This window comes from Chiloscyllium plagiosum, unplaced genomic scaffold, assembly GCF_037043375.1.
Source record: "Chiloscyllium plagiosum isolate Xiang-an unplaced genomic scaffold, Cpla_swu_hap1 HiC_scaffold_2, whole genome shotgun sequence".
In the NCBI taxonomy this organism is placed as follows: Eukaryota; Metazoa; Chordata; class Chondrichthyes; order Orectolobiformes; family Hemiscylliidae; genus Chiloscyllium; species Chiloscyllium plagiosum.
The window spans coordinates 128280364-128298424 of NW_028270140.1; the positions used below are offsets into that span (position 1 = coordinate 128280364).

At 43.5% G+C, this 18061-nt stretch overlaps 1 protein-coding gene across 1 annotated transcript in view; it reads right to left on the bottom strand.

Moving 5' to 3' along the window:
* Window positions 1-2799: 2799 nt before the first annotated feature.
* cfap96 (cilia and flagella associated protein 96) overlaps window positions 2800-18061 on the bottom strand; it is a 33450-nt gene continuing 18188 nt past the window's right edge. The window contains exons 5-7 of the mRNA XM_043721252.2: window positions 11946-12107; window positions 7983-8149; window positions 2800-3130 (exon numbers count right to left, since the gene is read on the bottom strand). Coding sequence (XP_043577187.1) covers window positions 3079-3130; window positions 7983-8149; window positions 11946-12107 — 381 coding nt within the window. The 3' untranslated portion in view covers window positions 2800-3078. The remainder of the gene's footprint in view (window positions 3131-7982; window positions 8150-11945; window positions 12108-18061) is intronic.

Genomic DNA, 18061 nt, shown 5'->3' on the forward strand with positions numbered 1-18061 from the left:
TTGGTTTTTCACTTTCCAATTAAGAAAATAACACAAGCAATCATTTTCAATTTGCTCTGGGGTATAGTTTAGAGACACAAAAACTGCAAATGCTGGAATCTAAAGTAGACAAGCAGGTGGCTGGAAGAAGGACACTGTGTTCTTCCAGCCTCCTGCTTGTCTACGTGGGGGTATAGTTTGGCATAAAGGATGAGATGCTCAAAATAATTGAAAAGTAAAATGTGACAGTTTCTGTAAAAGGTTCCTCATCTACAATAAATGGAAAATAAATGCTGACATCCCATGAGAGAACATTATTTTTTAAAAAAACCATCAGCTTTATTCTTCACTGGTGACTTGAAATTTCCTTTCTACTCCAATGTAATAGTGAGGAAGAATATTGGCTTGGAAATCATGATATGGAATTTGTATGGGTGGAGATAAGAAGTGCCCAAAGGCAGAAAGCTTTGCAGAGGGTTATCCATAAGACTGTATGATACAGGAAAGCAATTAGATCATTTAGCCCATTGAATCTGCTCTGCCTTTCAGTCGTGGCTGACATATTTTCCAGCCCCATTCTCCTGCCTCCTCCTTGTATCCCCTTACCAATCAAGAACCTATGTATCCCTGTCTTAAATACACTCAATGACTTAGCCTCCACAGCCTTCTGTGGCAATGAGTTCCATAGATTTACCACCTCCTAGCAGAAGAAATTCCTCATCTCAGTTCTAAAGGGTTGCCCTTCCCACTGAATCCTCGGGTCCTAGTCTGTCCTACTAGTGAAAAGATCTTCTCCGCATTCCTACAGATTGATGGGTAGCAAATGTAACCTCACAAGGGAGGGAGAGGAAAACAGAGACTTGCAGATCAATTAGCCTATCAGTATTAGGGAAAATCCTGGAGTCTATTATAGAACAGGTGATCACATAAAATTTGGAAAGAATTGATGTGATTGAATGAAGCCAGAATGGATTTAAGAAAGGCAAATCATGTTTAACAAATTTACCAGAGTTTTTGAAGATGTATCTAGTGGAATAGAAAACCAGTGGAAGTGGTGCATTTGGATTTTCAGACTTTTGATGAAGTTCCACATAAGAAGTTAGTGGGTAAAAATAAAGCAGATACGATTGTGAGTAATATATTGGCATGGGTTAAGATTTGTTTGATAGGTAGGCAACTGAGAATGAGAATAATTGGGTCTTATTCCAGGTGGCAGGCTGTAACTAGTGGGGTACCGCAAGGATCATGCTTGGGTCCCAGCAATTCACAATATATACACATGATCTGGATGAGGCAACCAAATGCAAAATTTGCAAGTTTGCTGAGGTCAAAAAACTGAGTGGGATGCGAGATGTGAGGAGGCTGCAAGGACACCCCGAGGTGATTTAGACATGTTGAGAGTGGAGCTGCAGTGCAATGTGGTTAAATGTGGCTAAATATACACCTTAGTGTAAAAACAGAAAAACAGAGTATTATTTAAATGGTCCAAAAAAGATCGGAATTGCTTTCACACCAGTCAATGAATGTATCAAAGATGTATTCCTTGGGTGGGGAATCTAGAATCAGAGGATACAGTCTCAGATATACAGGGTTAACCATTTAGGACTGAGAGGAGGATATAATTCTTCACGTAAAGGGGTAGTGAGCCTGTGGAATTATCTACCACAGAAGGCTGTGGAGGCCACGTCACTGAATGTATTCAAGAACAGGATAGGTACATTTTTAGATTTTAAAGGTGTCAAAGGGTAGGGTGAGAAAGTGTGAATATGTCATTTGAGACAGAGGGTCAGCCATGAACATACTGAATGGTACAGCAGGCTTGAAGGGCCAATGACCTGCTCCTGCTCCTAGTTTCCATAATTCTGTCTGTGCAATGATGCTTCCATTAACAATTCTTCCTCCTGTAAACTGGTTATCATCTCATTATCTACTATTTCTTTTAAACGCAATGACATCAGCATATAAAGATAGTTTCCATATTTTACTGCAACAGTGGCATTAATAAACTTTTAGCCACCTTCAGACTAAGCAAGGTAACATCTGCTTGTCAGCCTGAGAGCCCTGCAATTTCAGTTTATCTACCCATTTCTACATACTGGCCTACATGGTTCATTTTCTCCGAGAATCTCATGCAATCGATAATTAATCCACTGGACTCTGTTGTTGGCAACCCAAAGGCAAGCTTGTCTAATAGTCAGTTTGCCACTAGCAGTCCCCTCCTGCACATTCTCTAATTGTCTTCAACTGAGTGACTTGCTAGTTTATTTCAGGGGCAGTTAAAAGTCAGCCACCTTGCTGTGAATCTTCTCTCACATACAAGTCAGACGAGGTAAGGTGACCCAGGTGGAGTTCGTGGTGGGATCTGAACTCTTGTTTCTCAATCATGAGTTTATAATGCTTGATTTCTAATCCAGCAACACAGTCATGCTAATAATCATGTTCCCATTTGAGCTCTTTGGCCAGAATTTACTTGGGACAGAAAGCTTGTGGATGTTATTTTCACCTCAAATTCCAGCTCTCTAATGAGTGATCTGTCTGTTCTTTGTCCTTAGGCAAAAGTGAGGACTGCAGATGCTGGAGATTAGAGTTGAGAGTGTGGTGCTGGAAAAGCACAGCAGGTCAGGCAGCATCTGAGAGCAGGAAAATCGACGTTTTGGGCAATAGCCCGATTCCTGATGAAGAGCTTTTGCCCGAAACGTCGATTTTCCTGCTCCTCGGATGCTGCATGACCTGCTGTGCTTTTCCAGCATCACACTCTCAACTGTTCCTTGTCTATCCAGGCCATTAGATATTCAGCCTCAATATGAACCACAGACAGAGTGACAATGGCACTGATTTATTTTCTTATCTGAATGAAGAGAGGAAGTAAAAAAAAGGTCAAAAATGTAGTTTAGTTATAGCAGTACAGTATTTACAAAAAAAAACAATAATTTCACCAAACTGGCTCAGAGTGAGAGATTTCCAAACTCCATTTTGTTTTAAATGGGTTAATGAGATAGAACAGGAATATTCTGTAGAGTACTTTCAGCATACACTTGACTTGCAAGATGGCTTTACCATGGCTGAAAACTTTTACACTGCAAACCATGCATCCTTTCATTAGTAAACCATTACACGATCGACAGTCTTGTAGTTCAAGTTGTTCACCACCCTGCAAGGAAAATGAATTAGAAATGTTTGTACTGTAAAGGCACACAAAACATGAAATTAATATTTCCAGACAATATTTCTTCAAATCTAAGTCCTGAGAAAATAACCATCTTGTTCTCATGGAACCATTTTGATTAGATTTGCCCCTAAGTTTGGCAATTCCCAATAGAATCTAATCACTTTACTTGCACACTTGATCCCAAGCCGTTTTGAGAGATGTGAAAAAACAATAACCCTCACTTGAGCATACATGCATTTCTCTGTCTGTTGTTTATTGAGATTTACAGCAGAGACAGGTCATTTGAGCCATCAGATGGTTTTCTGAACATTATATGGATTGTACATGCAAACATATGAATAAGGACCAGAAGTAGGACATGGCTCCTCAAACCTGCCCTGCCACTCAATGATATCAGATAGCTCCACATTCCTGCTATTCCCAAGCCATTTCTTGGAGATAGATTCTTGATAAACAATTCAGACTTTGTTTTCACTGGCTTGTGAGGAAGAAGGTTCCAAAGATTCATGACCCTCTCTGTGAGAAAAAAACTCCTTATTTCTGATTTCAATAGGTGAACCCTAATTTTGAAACAGGTTTCAGCCAATCAAACTTCTCATACAGCAGACAAGCAGGTAAAATTCACTGAAAACAATGTTTTATTTAAAATACAAAATGAAGACTTTCAAGTGGTGAAATAGTGAAGTGTACTTTAAAATATAGAAAATGGCATAACATTGATCCTTAATGTAAGGTGAAGTTGGACAAAGTTTTCTCCAACAGACGTGGAGGGAGTGAGCAAGGTGGATTTTAATCCTGATGTAGCAGTAGGAAAAAGAGGTGTTATTTCTGAATGATTCCCCTTTTGCTTTTGAATTTTGTGATGTTCCCAATCAAGATAGAAATTTACAAAATAATGAGAGGTAGAGATAGAGTTAATGGTAGTTGTCTTTTCCCAAGGATGGGGGATTTCAAGACTAGGAGGCACACTTTTAAGGTGAGAGGAGAGAGATTTAAAAAAGATATAAGAGGCAAACCTTTTACACAGAGGGTGGTTCATGTGTGGAATAATTACCCTGAGGAAGTAGTGGATATGGGTACAAGTACAACATTTAAAAGACATTTGGACAGATATATAAATAGGAAAGGTTTGGAGGGATATGGGCCAGGAGCTAGAACTAGTCCAGAACTAGAGAGCATAGGTTTAGGGTGAGAGGAGAAAGATATAAAAGGGCCATAAGGGGCAACTTTTTCACGCAGAGTGTGTGTGTGTGTATGGAATAAGCTGCCAGAGGAAGTGGTGGAGGCTGGTATAATTACAGTATTTAAAAGGCATCTGGATGGGTAAATGAATAGGAAGGGTTTCAAAGGATATGGGCCAGGTGCTGGCAGGTGGGACTAGATTAGTTTGGAATGATGTTTAGCATGGACTGGTTGAATTGAAGGGTCTGTTTTCATGCTGTATGACTCTATGTCTCTATAAGAGCAAAAGCAGTGTCACTTTCTGTCAAGACAATGATTCTTTCCATATTTGTCTCATTGTCTGTCACCTTTATTATCATTTCATGAGATATACCATCAGCTTTGTTGTAAATGGAGCTTCTTATTTCTCTCTCTCCACCTCCTCCTCTGTATCACCAGTTTCACCAATTAGTTCTGTCTAATGAGATTGAAACAGTTCCTGAGATCATATGCTTATGGTCTTAGAGAGATAGAGTCATAGAGATGTACAGCATGGAAACAGACCCTTCTGTCCATGCCAACCAGACATCCCGATCTAATCTAGTCCCATTTGCCAGCACTTGCCCCATATCCCTCGAAACCCTTCCTATTCATATGCCTATCCAGATGCCTTTTAAATGCTGTCATTGTATCAGTTTCCACCACTTCCTCTGGCAGCTTATTCCATACATGCACATACTCTGCATGTAAAAGTTGCCCCTTATGGCCCTTTTATATCTTTCTCCTCCCATGATTTTATAAACCTCTATAAGGTCATCCCTCAGCCTCCGACTCTCCAGGGAAAACAGCCCCTCCTATTCAGCCTTTCCCTATAGCTCAAATCCTCCAACTTATGGTCAGGTCTTCAAATTCCTCCCCTTCAACTTGATTTTCCAGCTCAACAATCAAGGCTATCTCAACATTAACATTGGGAACTCTGAGAAATCCTTCATAACCTCGGGCCAAACTGTTTCCTGACAGTTCTCATATCCTGGCATTTGAAGCCTCACTAGTCCCTTTCAATGTAAAAATGTTGAATTTCTTGGAGCAATCACAGACTGCGATTGAACTGTTTATTTCCTTGACGTTGATAATGTGGCTGAAATGTCTAAAGGTGCCATAAGTTTTAAAGGTTACAATGATCTGTTGGGTCCATTGGCTGGATGGGTGAGGTCATACTTGGGGGTAAAACAAAACTTCAACTCTGGACACTATCTATCTGTGAGTGGAGTTGGGTGTTGAGGCCACGGATAGGAACATAACCAGATCAGAAACAGCAATGGTCTGAGTCTTGCAGAATCCAACAGTATATCTCCCTCCGGTCTTAAAAATAATCAGTCACCACTACCTTCTGTTTCCTGTCACTCAGGTACTTTTGTATCTATGCTAACACTGAATTTTATTTCATGGGGTGTAATATTATGACACTTTATCAAATTCTTATTTGACATCTATTAACAGCAGATCAACTGGATTACTCTCGAAAATCCTCTATATTTGTCAATACACTCAATCATGTCAGTTAAACAAAAATGAAAACAGAACAAGCTGGAAATGGAAATGAAGGCATTGCTGGACAGTGAAACGTAGTTAACCACTACACCTTCATCCATTTCCTAGACACAAAATGGGATCAAATCCCCATCAGGCAAGTAGCTGTCAGGGTTTACAAGGCATTCCATGTGAATATCCTGCTTTTGATTGTTTGGCAGTTCTTCAATCTCAATGGAACCAGAAGGAGCAGTGGTGATTGTTGGGACTCCAATTGGTCCAGTCGAAGAGGACCTATGGAGGCCTCAGAGTGTAGCTAAGTTGGGTGCCTTCTCAGAGGCAGTCAGGCAGAACCCAGCAAGAGGCAGTTGTTTTATGGGGCAAGGGGTTGGGGATGGGATCATCCTTGCTGCTATCAGAGCTCATCAGAGGAGTGTGCCTAACCAACTCTCGGCTGCAGGCGGGCGGCTACAATAGGCCAGACAGCCTGCCACATGGCGTGCCCAACCTTCCTGCTGGCCACTTATAGATTCTAAATAGTCCAGGGTCACGCCAGATTTTATTATGTAAACTAGAACAATTCTTTAATCTATACTTTCCCGTCCCCGGTAGGGCATATGGGCATTAAATTCCCTGCGTAGTTCAAAGTTTGTCACCTTCACAGATCTGAAATTTTGGTGCAAGTTTTTAGACCCACCTAAAGCCTTTAGAATTATGAGTGGGGAGCTTAATTGTGCGAGAGGCAACACCTCAGTTCTCAGACAGAGGGTTAAATTATGTTCTCTGAACCTTTTAGGTGCGTCTGGTTTCCTGATATATTTTGTATTTAATAGCATGTCATAAACAATGATTAATAGCTAATGGTATTATATTCATGGGCACAATTCTGTTAGCTAAAAATGGGAAACGTGTGTTTTCACAGACATTTCACAGATATAAATGAGGCATGAACTTAATGGGATAAACTCTTTCCTCCAACTTCTGGTGAATACAAACATCTTTATGTTACTTGGCTCCTTAAAGCCTTGTTGTCTCTTTGTTTAAACAATAACAATGTGAAGGTTGGTCACTCTCCATGTTGAGCAGTCTCAGTCATATGCAGGCTGGCTCGTTGTTACAAAACACTGGCAATGTTAGTGGTGAAGCCTGACTGGATTGCTGGAGCAAGGCAGCCACTCTGACTGATGCGAGAAAATCTGAGTTCAGGGCAAGCAATCAGGACTCAATTCAAAATTGACACCACTCAAATAGGCATCTGTTTTGGTTGCTTCTTTGTCCCATTCAAGCCTTTGGTATCAAAGTTTTGGTGAAGAGCTCAGATCCTAGTTGTGATGGAAGGTCAGTGACCTGAAGATGAGCACATTGCTGAGTATTGTAACCTCCTTTTATGGTAACAGTCGGAACCCTGGCAGGTGTATGGTGCCAGTAGTGGTGGCTGTAATGAGTGACAGACATTGATTGCACATTGATTGCATCTCTCATCAGATGCCTCACACTGAACCTCCTGTGTAATTGTCCTCTGCAGTGCCAACCTGCAATACTGGCCCATATTCTTACGGGAAGGGGATCATTCAACCTCTTCTGGCCTGGACTCAGAATGTCTTGAGACACTCATGATTCTGACTTCCATATCTAGCTCTGTCCAAGCTGTCTTCATCAGTTAGGACAGTCTCTTGTTGCCATTGCGAAGGAAACATTATCTTTGTTTCGCTTGAACGGTTTATAGGTGAACCTCTAAGAAGGCTTCACGAAAGAGCAGTGCTGTTCATCACCAGGTCTCTGACATCTCTAGGTCCTCACTCTCCTTTCCCCTTCACTTCTCTCCCCACTAATTGGCTCCCCTAGCCTCTGATTCCCTCCTCCTGCATCCTGACTCTCTGCTGCTGAACTCCGTGCTCGCGTTTCAATGTGAAAACTGTGAATGACGTCACATGTACATTCTACATGATGACACAGTGTCTGAAATAGTGAGTGTGCGTGTTCCTGGATTAGTACACATGCATATTCCCCAAAGTTGTAGGTGTCAGCAAACTCTTGCTCAAAAATGCTCAAAATGGAAATTGCTGGTTTGTATACATCTCATTATTTATATAACATAAGCACATTTGACTAACAATTTAGCTAATTAGGTGCCATTACTTACCTGTTGATATTTGTTGCAAGCACACTTTTAATTGGCCTGCTCTTCGGTCCGGCATTGGGTCTAAACACTAAACCCCTACCAACTTTTTGGCTTTCTTTTGCATCTTTCATTAAAGTACTGAAATGAGCTGGATAAACATCAAATGCACCTGCCTTCATGCCGCCAAGCTAAAACAAAGAGAAAAAGAACATAAAAGGGAAAAAATGAATACATTATTAAAAACGGAATTATAAATTGCAGATTTGTGGATGCTGTTGAAATTGTTGACAGGAAACTTTGTATAGAATCCATGATCTGAATCTTATGTTTTTATGGTTAGGTTTTGCTGTGCAGCTCAGAGAGATTCTCACTGTGAGTCCTGGCAAAATCTCTCGCTATATCTTACTACTCTCATCTTACTACCTATCCCACCGCCGTCACCTGATTCTAGCCCCATCTTACCATTTGCTGTTCCTGGAACAACGCACCACACACCGGATATCACCGAAAGGCCAGCATCCCTGGCACCCCGCCACATTTAAAAAGTTGCTGGCAGGACCTGATAGCCTGACTGTGTCCCACCCATGGAACAACTTAACCAGACGAGCCCAGATGAGCAGTGCCTAAACCTCTGACAGATGCCTGTGTATAGCCCTGACCATGTCAGCCCTACTTCCCCAGCTGGCTGCTATGGAGCTACAGGTCTGACAGTTACCCACTTCCTGGTCTACAGAGGCAGTGACCTCCCTGACAAAGAGCATCCTGACCATGACCAATCTTCTGGACTGGTATTAGAGCGTGTCCTTGACTTAATGTGATGGGACTCCTGACTGACAGATGCTTCCATGGACTTCAGGGAGGTCCTTCACCTAAAACGTGCAATGATTTTGCTGCCACATCATGCAGGAGTGAGACTGGACATATTGACTGAGGACTGCTGACCAGTAAGGCAAGCACGAAGAGAGCAGGCCTGAGGTGCAGCCTAGGAGTTAGTGAGGTCTGCAGATGCTGGAGAGTCTAAGTCAAAAAGTATGGTGCTGGAAAAGCACAGCAGGCAGCATCTGAGGAGCAGGAGAGTCAACATTTTGAGCATAAGCCCTTCATCAGGAATGTCGGGGGTGGGAAGGGAGCTGAGAGATAAATAGAAGGGTGGAGGTGGGGCTGGGGAGAAGGTAGCTGGGAAGGCGATAGGCAGATGCAGGTCGGGGGGTGATGGTGATAGGTCGGAGGGGAGGGTGGAATGGATAGATGGGAAGGAAGATGGACAGTTAGGATAGGTCAAGAGGGTGGTGCTGAGTTGGATGGTTGGATCTAGAATGAGGTGGGTGGAGAGGAGATTTGGAAACTGGTGAAGTCAATGTTGATGCCGAGTGTTTGGAGGGTCCCAAGGTGAAAGATAAGGCATTCTTCCTCCAGTTGTCAAGTGGCTTGGATCTGCCCAGGACTTACATGTCCTTAGAGGAATTGGAGGTTGCGGGGTGGTGTCGAAGTGGTCGGTTACAGGGCATTAGAGTTGTTTTGGTGGATGTGTCCCAAAGATGTTCCCTGAAACGCTCCTCAAGTTGGCGTTCTGTCTCCCCAATGTAGAGGGGAACACATCGAGAGCAACGGACACAGTATGTGAGGTGGGTGGATGTGCAGGAAAATCTCTGCCGGATGTGAATAGATCTTTTGGGGCCTTGGATGAAGGTGAGAGGGGAGGGGTGGCGTTGGAAGGATGTGTAATCCAGGTAGCTGTGGGAGTCGGTGGGTTTGAAATAGATGCAGTTCAACTTAAGTTGGGTTCCTGACCCCTCGTACAAAGTGTCCTTGCAGCAGCTTTCAATGTCAGTTGCTAGTGCACTGTGCAATGCAGGCCTATGCTTCCTGAGTAACCTGCATGTGAATCAGAAAGTGGCATGAGGATCCTGAAGTGTAAGCAAATATCAGATGTGGTGGCAATGGACTAAGGGTGAATGTGGCTGGTACCTATGGATAGTGCCCCAAAATGCTACTGCATGGTGAGCAACATGGAGGCTCTCTGCAGCCAGCTGCAATTACCAGGTCTTGTGCATCTGTGTATGTATGATGCACTATCATTTTAACAGTCCAATCACATGGTGCCATTGCCCATTTGAGGGACACGGCTTCATCTAACCTTGATGTCTGCAGAGTAAACACCTCCATAATGAAGCTCCTGTTTAACTCTTTGGCCACTTGGTCCTTCTTGAAATGTAACACCAAGTACCCACTCTGACTTCCATTGAGAATCCTTAGAGTCTAGTTTGGTCGCAGCAGTTTGGAGGGTAGCAAGTTGCACATTAATAAGGTGAAAGCTGTGCTTAATGAGGTTGTTAACAAGCAAAAATCCCTCTTCATGGGCAACTCGTCACTGTCAATCAAGAATCTTGTTCTTGATACTCTCAAAATTAGATAAAGTTTGCAGCAAGTTGCTCTCAACCTCAAGATAAGCTTTGCTGGATTTCTTCTGTAATTTTGCCACATTCTTACGGCAGCCCACATAATCCAGGTCCCTAAGAGATTCTGTCCGATCGAACAATCATAAATAATTGGACATTGAAATAATATCAAGATCTTCTCACTGAGCACCATAGCAAGGAAAACAACTGCTTTCTGTGAATGTTTTTGGGATGAACTCTTCAGAAATCTGAATCCAGCAACCTTTAAGTGATGGGCACTTTGTGCATGGAACAAACACATATGAAAAATAGAACCTTACTATGGAGCTACCAGTTCATTGATAAATTAAAACGGGGTAATAGATAAATAAATAACATTTTTCTTATTCAGGTGAGTACACAGATCTGCATTGTATCAAAAGATTGTGTAGGCATGAACTTCCTGTTATAATTTTTGTTAATCCTTGTACATCAATTCCAAAAATTAATGGTGGGGAATTTCAACTTTGTCAGGAGCATAATCGATTGTCATGATACAGCTGCATACATTGGCCGTTAGTTGGCAATGTGAAGTCGTTTTTATAGTCACATTATCAACTTTGTGCAATGTTTATTTCCAACTGATGTAATCAGTCAATTGAGTTTTCTGGTTGATTCAGTTTGTATTAACATATTCATTATTGATCTCTGGCATAACTGCTAAAGTCTTATCCTGCTGCATCACACACAGATTTTATGTAGAATTATTATGTAGAATTTTATGTAGAATTCTCAAAACCTGCTATTTTAATTTATAAACTGATTTTTTGGTAAAGTCTCTTTGAATTTAGCAATGCGTCAACAAATTGAGAATCAAACCGTTGGGTTTAAAATTTAAACAAAGCCAGGCATCAGTCATCAGTTAATTTACACATTCTTCAAGCCTGAACCTTAAAACACATTTACATAAGCCTAATTTAATTCTGGGCAACCTGCAATGTGAGGATCACCCCCCCGCTCCTTTTCTGCCCTATCCCAAGGTTCTTATCTCTGTTTCCTCAAACCCATCCTTTCTACCTTCTAAAAGCCCCATCTTGGTCAGATGTGAAGGGTCCATTCATTGCTTTGTCAGTGAGATTAAAATCAATAATTCAACTGTCTCTGTCATATTTTATCCTTTTCCTTTCTCACCTAATCAAATGGCCCCTCAACTTCCTCAACCCAGGACCTGAAACCTATAACTTTCCCTAATTTCCCTCTTATCATTCTGTTTCCAGGTTCATCACACCATTAAGACCCACCTCCTGCCCTTTCACGCCATTCCCACTCAACAACTAACCAACCAAATAAATACACTTCCTGATCCCCATGCTGGCTGGTCCTCTCTCTTTAGGATTTGGCCCCAGCTTTGTCATTCCCTCCACTTCAAAAAGCCCATCCTCTGTTCCTGCAGACATCTCATCTCCAATCTCCAACATCCTTTTTTTCTCTCCAAATTTCTTGACCACCTTCATTGCTGCCTCTTAACACAGTGCCTCTCCAAGTGTATTTCTGTCCCTGTTACAGCAAGTTGACACTAACTGAAATAGTGAAATCAAATACATACTGATTTTCCGGGAGAAGCAGGTTTAAAAGGTGCTTCTATCTTTTTCATTGGGGGTACCTCCTTTAGTGGAGGCAAGAGTTTTTCAGTCCTGTAGGGGTTACTATCAAAGTATTCCCTAGGGTAAAGGTTCAATCGAAATGGTCCTCCAAGGAGTTGTTCTTTCTGTAATGATACCACAGAGATATTAGTTTATAGAAATGGAACCAAAGAGTTTAATGTTCAGCTCAAACATGTGTATGAGTAGGTTAGGGTTCAGTAAAATACAATAAAAGCACATGACGAACTTTAAACCAAAATGTAGATTTTACCATGAGTTATTGGAATCTAACCTTGGACCTTGAAATCAATGGGCTTGGTATGAGGCAGAATTGAAAATAATTTCATGACTGGAGAGCATTCCCAGAGGGGAATCAGCAATGAGGGGTGACAGTAGTTGGGGCAGGGAGGAGGGGGGTTGATAACTGTCAGAGGCTGACGGAACTTTCATTGGAAACACTGGAACTCAGGGCAGGTGTCAGGATCTCCAAAGGTGAGTGCCAAGTTGTACAACTGCCACTATGCCAACTATTCCAGAGGGAAGGCTGTGAGTTTCAAGGCTGAGGAAACAATCGAGCCATCACATTTCAAACCAGACAAGGAGTTAATAAAATGATTAGAAAGGATCTGCCTTCAACTGCGGTGTTAAAGCTACATTTTTCCTCAGAACTCTAATAATTCTTGAACATGACCAAAATGTTGCAAACTTCTTCAAGAGAATAAGCATTAAAAGCTGAAAAACTTAAAAATAACACTTTGAAGAAGAGTTTTGTCTGCCATGTTTTCATAATTGAAATTTTGAACAGAATGCAGCTACGGAGCCACAGTATTGGCAATAACAGAGGCAACAAAGTATCAAACTGTGCTGTTTGCACGATCAAGCCTCCTGCTTGTGGTTCAGCGATGGTCTGCTAAGGGGATCTATGGTCGGATTTGATTATCATTGCAAAGCCAAAGCTAGAGCAGACGGAAGGGGAGGTTTCGTGTTCTCAGTCAAGGTCTGAAGTATTCAGGGACTCAGGGACTGGTGGAAAATTGTGGGTCAGTACAGGAGGCCAGTGCTGGGGGTCAGGAGTAGTGGTAGGAGAAGGAAGTGGGTACAATGCGGGATCGAGAGAAACACTCTATTCTCCTCCAGATTCATGTTCAAGTAAATAAATATAAATTAAAAACTGTAGGTTGCAGGTGATTCCAAGATCTGATTAAGCTGAAAATGTGTTGCTGGAAAAGCGCAGCAGGTCAGGCAGCATCCAAGGAGCAGGAGAATCGACGTTTCGGGCATAAGTCCTTCTTCAGGAATGAGGAGGCTGTGCCAAGCAGGCTAAGATAAAAGGTAGGGAGAAGGGACTTAGGGGAGGGGCGTTGGGAATGCGATAGGTGGAAGGAGGTTAAGGTGAGGGTGATAGGCCGGAGAGGGTGTGGGGGCGGAGAGGTCGGGAAGAAGATTGCAGGTCAAGAAGGCGGTGCTGAGTCCGAGGGTTGGGACTGAGATAAGGTGGGGGGAGGGGAAATGAGGAAGCTGGAGAAATCAGCATTCATCCCTTGTGGTTGGAGGGTTCCTAGGCGGAAGATGAGGCGCTCTTCCTCCTCGTGTTGCCATGGTCTGGCGATGGAGGAGGCCAAGGGCCTGCATGTGCTTGGCGGAGTGGGAGGGGGAGTTAAAGTGTTCAGCCACGGGGCGGTTGGGTTGGTAGGTGCGGGTGTCCCAGAGGTGTTCTCTGAAATATTCCGCAAGTTTGAGGGGAAATTGTGGTCTTTGAAGAAGGAGGCCATCTGGGTTGTTCGGTATTGGAATTGGTCCTCCTGGGAGCAGATGCGGCGGAGGCAAAGGAATTGGGAATATGGGATGGTGTTTTTACAGTAGCTATAAACCAACCGACTCCCACAGCTACCCTCAGACGTGGTTGACGATGCTCTCCACCGCATCTCCTCCACTTCCCGCTCCACCGCCCTTGAACCCCGCCCCTCCAATCTCCACCAGGACAGAACCCCACTGGTCCTCACCTACCACCCCACCAACCTCCAGATACATCGTATCATCCTTCATCATTTCCGCCACCTCCAAACAGACCCCACTACCAAGGATATATGTCCCTCCCCTCCCCTATCAGCGTTCCGGAAAGACCACTCCCTCCGCAACTCCCTCGTCAGGTCCACACCCCCCACCAATCCAACCTCCACTCCTGGCACCTTCCCCTGCAACCGCAAGAAATGCAAAACTTCCGCCCACACCTCCCCCCTCACTTCCCTCCAAGGCCCCACGGGATCCTGCCATATCCGTAACAAATTCACCTGCACCTCCACACACTTCATTTACTGCATCCGCTGCACCCGATGCAGCCTCCTCTATATTGGGGAGACAGGCCGCCTACTTGCAGAACGTTTCAGAGAACACCTCTGGGACACCTGCACCAACCAACCCAACCGAACCGCCCCGTGGCTGAACACTTTAACTCCCCCTCCCACTCCGCCAAGGACATGCAGGTCCTTGGCCTCCTCTATCGCCAGACCATGGCAACACGACCCCTGGAGGAAGAGCACCTCATCTTCCGGCTAGGAACCCTCCAACCACAAGGGATGAATGCAGATTTCTCCAGCTTTCTCATTTCCCCTCCCCCCACCTTATCTCAGTCCCAACCCTCGGACTCAGCACCGACTTCTTGACCTGCAATCTTCTTCCCGACCTCTCCGCCCCCACACCCTCTCTGGCCTATCACTCTCACCTTAACATCCTTCCACCTATCGTATTCCCAACGCCCCTCCCCTAAGTCCTTTCTCCATACCTTTTATCTTAGCCTGCTTGGCACAGCCTCCTCATTCCTGAAGAAGGGCTTATGCCCGAAACGTCGATTCTCCTACTCCTTGGATGCTGCCTGACCTGCTGCGCTTTTCCAGCAACACATTTTTCAGCTCTGATCTCCAGCATCTGCAGTCCTCACTTTCTCCCAAGGTCTGAGATTTACCAGGATGTTGCTGGGAAAGGAGGGTTTGAATTATAAGGAGAGGCTGGATAGGCTGGCACTTTTTGTGGGCGGCACGGTGACACAGTGGTTAGCACTGCTGCCTCACAGCGCCAGAGACCCGGGTTCAATTCCCGCCTCAGGTGACCGACTGTGTGGAGTTTGCACATTCTCCCCGTGTCTGCGTGGGTTTCCTCCGGGTGCTCCGGTTTCTTCCCACACTCCAAAAATGTGCAGGTTAGGTGAATTGGCCACGCTAAATTGCCTGTAGTGTTAGGTGCAGGGGTAAATGTAGTCTGGGTGGGTGCGCTTCGGCGGGTCGGTGTGGACTTGTTGGGCCGAAGGGCCTGTTTCCACACTGTAAGTAATCTAAGTAATCTAATCTAATCTAGTCTGATTAAGGTCTGGTTTTCCTTGTGACATGACTCAGGGCAGACTCTCAAGTGGGGCATTCAACTCCTTAGTCAAATATGCAAAGAACTAAACACTTGCCTCAGGTGTGATGAAAAAACACTTATTATTCACTTATCCAAATATAGCAGTTCGCTTATTTCTGGCCAGAAATGTTCACATTTTTCCTGCCTCCCTTATCAGGGTTTTATAGACCAGTTAATGCCCAAAAAGGGGGAGCTACAGAGTCAAGTTTATAAGTCCATGAAAAGACCAGTGAGTAATTAAGACCGTCACCGAAAGACATTAATTGATGTGACTGAATTCATAAATGTTGTTATCAGGTTATTATGAAATAATGCTCTATGAAACTTCCAACTCTGCTGACACCCATGAAAAGAGCAGCATAAAAAGCTTGCGCACACATAATAATGAATAGCAATGAACGGAGGAATGTACTGGTAAATGCAAAAATGTTTCAGCAAAGTCGAACTTCAAAAAGATAAACTTCTAATTGGCTTTTTTATTGGTATATGCATGACAGAATTAGAGAGATCGGAGGTGGCAATGCACAGTTGGCAATTATTGGATTTTTGGTATCAATAAACATTTTGCTATAAAAAATATTATTTTTGATGTCAGAATTTTAAAAATCTCTTAAATAACAGCAGACAAAACACATTTTCCCTGAAGCTTTTCTCAAGTTATTCAAATGCTTCATTAGGTTTTCTGATATAGATTGGCCATGATTCATTGTGCTGGAAGTGTCCTCAGAGCAGCATGTTGGGCGGCACAGTGGCTCAGTCGTTAGCACTGCAGCCTCACATCGCCAGGGACCTGAGTTCAATTCCAGCCTCGGGTGACTGTCTGTGTAGAGTTTGTACATTCTCCCCATGTCTGCGTGGGTTTCCTCTGGGTGCTCCGGTTTCTTCCCACAGAACAAAGATGTGCAAGTTAGGTGGATTGGTCATGCTAAATTGCCTGTAGTGTTAGGTGCATTAGTCAGAGGGAAATGGGTATGGATGGGTTACTTTTTGGAGGATTGGTATGGACTTGTTGGACCAAAGGGCCTGTTTCCATACTGTAGGGAATCTAATCTAAATCTCACCTACTGGTTAGAAAGTCTGGGTCAGCCTGGTTCTGCTGGCCTGGCAAGCCATACTATTTCTGGTGCCAGGGCAATTAGTCCCCTGCACTCTGTCTCCAGGAGCTGCTGTCAAGTCAGAGAGTCTGCAACACATCAGGTCCAGCAGCACCACTGGGAACAGTGGCTGCTGTTGTGACTACAACCTGTGCCAGATCAAGCCAGTGTTGGAGGCTGGAGAAGCTAATGAATGCAATGAGTTCACCAGGTAAAAACCTCATTGAGGAAGGATGGGATTTCATTCAAGCCAGGGCCATACGTTCAGGCTAACACAGTTAAGATTCAAAGAGGTCATTATTAAGAACTCAGGCAGCTTTAATCTGCTGCAATTAAATAGAGCATAAGGATTTTAGATACTTCTTTTAATCAACATGTTCAGATATGTTATGAGACACCTCTGGAACAGGTGGGACTTGAACACAGCTTCTGACCCAGAGATAGGAACATTACCACCACATCACAAAACCCAGCATGAGAACTGTCAGAATAGCCACTAAATCAGTCATCATAATGATATTAATAAAAATCAGATGAACCAATTTACTTAGTAATGAAAATACTGGCAGATGTTTGAAATCTAAAATAAGAACATGCTGGAAATACACTGCACTCTTGCAGCATCTGTGGAGACAGAAAACGAATTAACATTTTGAGTTGAGTATGGCTTTTGTTAGTGCAGTAGGTTGAAGAGTCAGGAGAAACTAGGAAAATGGAATTGAGTCTTCTAGGGTGTGAAGAAGTATAGTCAATGCACCCATGGGAGAATCAGTGGGCATATCATAAAAATCAGTGAAATGCTTATCTTCAGAAGTAGAATCAAAGGAGTCAAGGAAGGGAAGTGTTGATGATAGACCATGTGATGGTGAAGGATAGCGATTGGGAACAAATTTGATGATGTTTTCTAGATCTGGGTGACAGCAGGAGACAAATTAATAGTTATTGATGTACTGGACAAAGAGGTACGGAGCGTGAGTAGGAATGGAACAAGTAATGTTCCTATATATGTTCCTGGACCAATGGGCTGAAAAGTGGCAGATGGAGTTTAATTTAGATAAATGCGAGGTGTTGCATTTTGAGAAAGCAAATCTTAGCAGGACTTATACACTTAATGGTAAGGTCCTAGGGAGTGTTGCTGAAAAAAGAAACCTTGGAGTGCAGGTTCATAGCTCCTTGAAAGTGGAGTCATGGGTAGATAAGATAGTGAAGAAAGCACTTGGTATGCTTTCCTTTATTGGTCAGAGTATTAAGTACAGGAGTTGGGAGGTCATGTTGCGGCTGTACAGGACATTGGTTAGGCCACTATTGGAATATTGCGTGCAATTCTGGTCTCCTTCCTATCGGATTTGAGCTATAAGGAGAGGTTGAATATGTTAGGGTTGCTTTTCCTGGAGCGTCGGAGACTGAGTGGTGACCTTATAGAGGTTTATAAAATTATGAGGGGCATGTATAGGATATATAGACAAAGTCTTTTCCCTGGGGTCGGGGAGACCAGAACTAGAGGGCATAGATTTAGTGTGAGAGGGGACAACATTTTCATGCAGAGGGTGGTACGTGTATGGAATGAGCTGCCAGAGGAAGTGGTGGAG